At 35.5% G+C, this 5,604-nt stretch overlaps 1 protein-coding gene across 1 annotated transcript; it reads left to right on the top strand.

Annotated features, from left to right (window-relative positions):
• The first annotated feature begins 1,801 nt into the window (after positions 1 to 1,801).
• pdp2 (putative pyruvate dehydrogenase phosphatase isoenzyme 2) lies at positions 1,802 to 5,404 on the top strand. The gene is made up of 9 exons (XM_079254956.1): positions 1,802 to 1,866; positions 2,296 to 2,402; positions 2,493 to 2,669; positions 2,868 to 2,987; positions 3,080 to 3,366; positions 3,756 to 3,861; positions 3,946 to 4,182; positions 4,271 to 4,570; positions 4,688 to 5,404. The coding sequence occupies exons 2-9, from the start codon at positions 2,322 to 2,324 to the stop codon at positions 4,961 to 4,963; spliced, it is 1,584 nt and encodes a 527-aa protein (XP_079111082.1). The 5' UTR covers positions 1,802 to 1,866; positions 2,296 to 2,321; the 3' UTR covers positions 4,964 to 5,404.
• Positions 5,405 to 5,604: the final 200 nt, after the last annotated feature.

Below are 5,604 nucleotides of genomic sequence, written 5' to 3'. Positions count from 1 at the left end.
TATTGTTCCATAATAATAAACTAAAATCTAGATTACCTGGAATTTCATTTAAGTAAACATATCGCACAAAACTTTTCAGCAAACCAAGCGACTGCAGCAGGTTGTTGAACGTGTTTTTGTTTCCATGACAACCGACAAACGTTGACCGTTATACGCCCACACACCGGTTGTTGCGTCGTGTGTAGGAAGGAAGAAGCTGGAAATATACATGTTACTTTATCGACATAAAAACACAAAGGTCAAAATAACTCTTTAACAGTTCTTAGTGTCTTAAGATAAAAAAAACAACAGCCGAATTCCACGCACAGTTAGATGGTCAGTATCCCTACATCTCACGCGAATACCGTAAAATCTATGGTAAAAATCAACAAAGCTGAAGTTAGCTTCCGAGTCGGAGCTTTCGATTCGAAATATGTGTAAAGGGCAATTCCACTGAATTTTTGGAAAACTAGACCGCATTAGACCAGGTCCTGACAAAAACTACAACACTTAGACTGTTCAAACCTGGCCTGAAATATTGTACATACTATGCAGATTCAAGAAAACGCTGTTTTTGATTTGTGGAACCTTTATTATATTTATAAAAATGCAAATTAGGCTCATTTTATGACAAATTTTTGGCATCTGGACCACATTAGACCAGGTCCAGATTCAAGAAAATGCAGTTTCTGATTTGTGAAAAGTTTAATTATCTATCTATCTATCTATCTATCTATCTATCTATCTATCTATCTATCTATCTATCTATCTATGTTAGTTAGTTAGTTAGAATGCAAGTTATGAACATTTTTGTGTTGCACAAACAGATTAATATATTAAATAATTAATATGATGTTTTGCATATTAATATCTTATTTCAGCGAAATATTTGTTAATTTAATAAACTGGGCAATATCCATAGTGGTGTAATACAAGACAAAGTTACACTTTTGCTTACTCTTTTTGAAATGATTCCCCCATTAGCTAGCATGTCATATTTTGTATATATATATATATATATATATATATATATATATATATATATATATATATATATATATATATATATATATATATATATATTGTATATATATATATATATATATATTGTATATATATATATATATATATATATATATATATATATATATATATATATATATATATATATATATATATATGCAAAAATATAATTTAGTAACATAAGACACTGTTTTTTCATTGAGTGAAGAAAGAAAAAAAGACAAATCTGTCCTAGACAAATTAGAGCACTTTTCTGTTAAACAAACAAAACACTTGTCAACATGTGCAGAAGTCTGGGAGGAACAGAAAACACCTGACTGTAGCAGAAACATTAAAAGATTGTTCAACAAAATATTAGTTTATGAGTGGTGTAATATGTAATAAATTATATTTTTTGTTTTCTATTTTTAAAAAAAAATTATATTGAACCAGAATTAGAAAATAATGTAATGTTTATAAATTTTTTATTTATCATTACAATTTCAGCTTATTTTACGGGCAGCTGTTTTTTCCTTCTTTAATGAAAGTGTATGAATATGTATATATCTATATCTATCTATCTATCTATCTATCTATCTATATATATATATATATATATATATATATATATATATATATATATATATATATATATATATATATATATATATATATAACCTGGTGATCTATGGGTGCTTATAGATAGACTGTATATAAAGAGAGAGGTCTTGTACTGCTATAATCGCAAAAAACACTTGTAATCTTTTCTCAGGACAATAAAGTTTTGTTCAAAAAAATGTTTACGTCAGACGCTGGTGTACGTCGCTGTCATGTTTGTTGACGTAGTGAAAGTAGGCTGATCTTGATTAATTCGTGACAACGATTGTAAGTATTAGATAACGTTATTTTATGATTTATGTCACATGTTTTAAAATAATATGGGCGTAGGTAGTTAGGATTAAAAAAAAAACAAAAAACGACCGCGGTGACTTTTTTTACTAAGTGAACCAAACAATAGCGGAACCAGCCACAGTTAGCATGCTAACAATGCTAAATCTGTTAAAACTGTCACGTGTCAGGCACATCTACAGTAAAACATCAGCACAATATCTTGGTATAATTGTTTGTTAAATTAGAGTTCTGTTTTGGATTAAATAATTGAATAAACGTTATTGTCATTGTACACTGTATAACGAAACTAAAAAGTATTTTGAAGTTTGCTAACCCTTGCAACACATAACTTGCATGCTACCTATGATAGCTGGTCATTTAGTTAAAAATGTAACTTCATATCATCCTTGGAACATTGTGAAGAGGAGACCCAGTACCTCATTGTGGCGATGTATGGACGTGTGTATGCTAGCATCCTTCAGAGAACCACAAGCCACATACTGACACTTAGTTCTACAGTCCCAATACAGGTTGGTCTCATGATGAAATCATACTATTTTCAATGCTATTTTCGTTTTTACAATATGCTCACCTTATGGCTTTCCTTTTCTCTCTTTTAGACATCCCACCATTGCCACTTCTCATCAAGGTGTAACTTTGGATCAGAGCGATCGTGCTGCACTGGTGAAGAATCTTTATACTGGTCTCAAAGTGGACGACATTTCTCAACACATCAGGACCCAGAATTCCAGCAGAGTCGAGTACAGATCAACAGTATTCTAAGAAGCAATGAACAGGTATTTGCTTTCACACAGCCTCTGTTTTAGCTGACGACACCTGTAATGTTGTAAGCACAATATAAATAGCTGCATCCAAGCTGGGTTGGATAAAGATGAATTTGTTTGACTATAACTAGGTAATGTAATTTAGTGTTTTACACATACCAATGTGTTGTTATGAATCATTGATTTCATGTTCACACGTCTCTTTTTCAGACGATAATTGTGCCAGAGTTTGATGGCAGGGGACTCAGTGCAGTGAGAAGGTTTGACACCAACCAGTTAGCTGCTAACACCCCAAATGAGGACCGTCGCAGTGCAGCCACCTGCTTACAGGTATAAAGCCGTCATTCCATCTCTACATTTCTATCTTTATTTTTTCTCTCTTGTGATGCAAATTTTAATATAATTTTCCATACTGTTTACAGTCAAAGGGCATGCTCTTTGGAGTGTTGGATGGCCATGGCGGCTGGGCTTGTGCCCAGGCTGTCAGTGAGCGGCTGTTGTACTATGTGGCAGTTGCAATGATGCCAAAACACAGTTTGGAGGAGCTTGAGAAAAGCATGGAACAAGGCAGACCTGTTCCTCCCATCTTACAATGGTTTAAACATCATGCAGATTTAAATTATCGTGAATCTGCCACCCTGTATATCAACCACCTCAGAGTCTTCTGGCAAGACTTATTAGAAAATGAGGAACATGATGCAGGAATGAGGTTTGTATAAATGTGTGTATCTGTAGTAAAATGGAAGGTATTTCTTCGCCCGTTGTGTTCCTGTTTGAAAGCTATTAATTTATACTTTTTTCTTTTATTGCATCATCTATTTATGTAAGCCAAAATTAGCATGTTTTAACAAATATACACAATATTGCATTTAATCATGTTAGCATTTTATTTCTGTATATTAATACATTTATTGTTTGTTTTACATAAAATGACTAAAACTGGACAAAATATTGTCACGTGTCTTCGCCTTGTAGCCTCAGCAATTTTGTAATACTCCGCCTATATACGCCCTAATAATGCCTAACATAACAATAGCATAGTGCAATACAATAACTTCCAGTGCAGTACAAAAGTAACTCTGCAATCTTTTCTTTTAGTCCTTGGGAGGCTTTGGATTCTGCATTCAAACGACTTGATGCTGACATCTCCTTGGAGGCCCAAGTCCCTCTTTCCAATGACCTGATGAAAAGTACAGCCATCCAGGTGAAAAGATACAGCACTTTTAGCCACTTCTGTTCATCCAAAGTAACACTGTGTTGATAACAAGCCCTGTCATCATCTGTCCAGGTTGCTTTTGCTGGGTGCACAGCCTGTGTGGCTCATGTTGATACTGATGGAATCCACGTGGCAAATGCCGGTGACTGCCGTGCAGTTTTAGGGATGCAAAACGAAGACGGTTCATGGAGCGCTTTGCCTCTTTCTCAGGATCACAACTCACAGAACCCAGCTGAGGTGGAACGAATCAAAGCCCAGCATCCACTTTCAGAGAGAGAGACTGTGGTCACAGATGACAGACTCCTGGGTGTGAGTTGCTGTTTTAGCATGGTAGAATAAAAATGCTGGTTACATTTGCTACATAAGTTGCCAGTTTAATCCCTTCTCTTGCTTCCAGGTGCTGATGCCCTTGCGCGCATTTGGTGATGTGAGATTCAAATGGAGCCGTGAGTTGCAGCAGAGTATTTTAGCAAGCTTAGAATCTGGCATGGACCTTGACTCGTTCAACTTGTACCATTACACACCGCCGAACTATCTAACACCACCTTACCTGGATGTGACACCTGAAGTAACCTACCACAAGCTGAGACCACAGGATCGCTTCCTGATTCTCGGCACTGATGGGCTGTGGGACGAACTTAGTAGTGAGGATGCAGTGCGACTCGTTGGAGAGCATCTAAGTGGAATTCACTTACAGGTTTGTGTAGAATAAATATAATTTTTATCCCACAATGCCTTTTCCACAGCTTTGGAATGAAATATCTTTTTCTTTTTTTTTTTCCTGGTTTTTATAATTTGACTTTGTTTTGTCTAGGCTCCAGTTTCTTCCTCTGAGAAGCAGCTGAAGTTGGGACAGATGCATGAACTCCTGCTAAAACGACGAGCCCGTGCTTCCCCAGCCCTGGACACCAATGCTGCCACTCATCTCATCAGACACGCACTTGGCACTGGAGAGTATGGAGAACTTTCCCACGAGAAACTGGCCTCAATGCTTGCTTTGCCAGAGGACCTGGCTCGAATGTACAGGGACGATATCACAGCTACAGTGGTGTTTCTGAACTCTGACCTGGCCAGGCCTCAGAACAGCTAGCACAAGTCTTGTCTTAAATCCAAACTGACTGAAACATCCACCTAAAGCTTGATTCAGATCATAGTCAGCATTGTTTTATTGGCTGGAGTTTTGAGTCAAAAATGACAACCTGTTACATGCACTAATTCTGAGTAAAAGAAATAGTTTTAGTGTTGTATTACATGCAGATGCTATTTAAATATGACTTATCTAGGTTACATATTCATAACTTTTGGTCAAAAATGAATGAAGGCCTTTGTGAAGAGAAAGTTTTAGTCTTTTAATGTGTTTATTTTCCATGTCATAAATAGAAATTGTGAATTACATTTATGTAGGCTGACTTTTACCTTTAAATTTCTATCCAAATCATCTGATTAATTTAATTTTTTAAAAATGTTTTTGAACTGAAAGTGTCTTTGGTGGAAAAACAATAACGTTTTAAAATAAACATCTCAAGGATGATGCTTGAATTTGTTATTGGAAATGTTCCGATGTCAAATTCACAGTTTTGTGTCCTGAAATCTAAACGTGAGAAAAAAAAGAGTTGAGCAGTTGGAGTGGATGTATTCCCAAATAAACTGCTAACGTATGAGTTCCTGAGTATTATGGGAGCTTATCCTGGAGTGTTTTGTAAACATATGTGCCTGTTGTCAGAAATGAAT

Source organism: Telmatherina bonti (assembly GCF_933228915.1).
Source record: "Telmatherina bonti genome assembly, chromosome: 2".
In the NCBI taxonomy this organism is placed as follows: Eukaryota; Metazoa; Chordata; class Actinopteri; order Atheriniformes; family Telmatherinidae; genus Telmatherina; species Telmatherina bonti.
The sequence above is the reverse complement of the archived record's forward strand: the minus strand, read 5'-3'. Positions and strand labels throughout refer to the sequence as shown.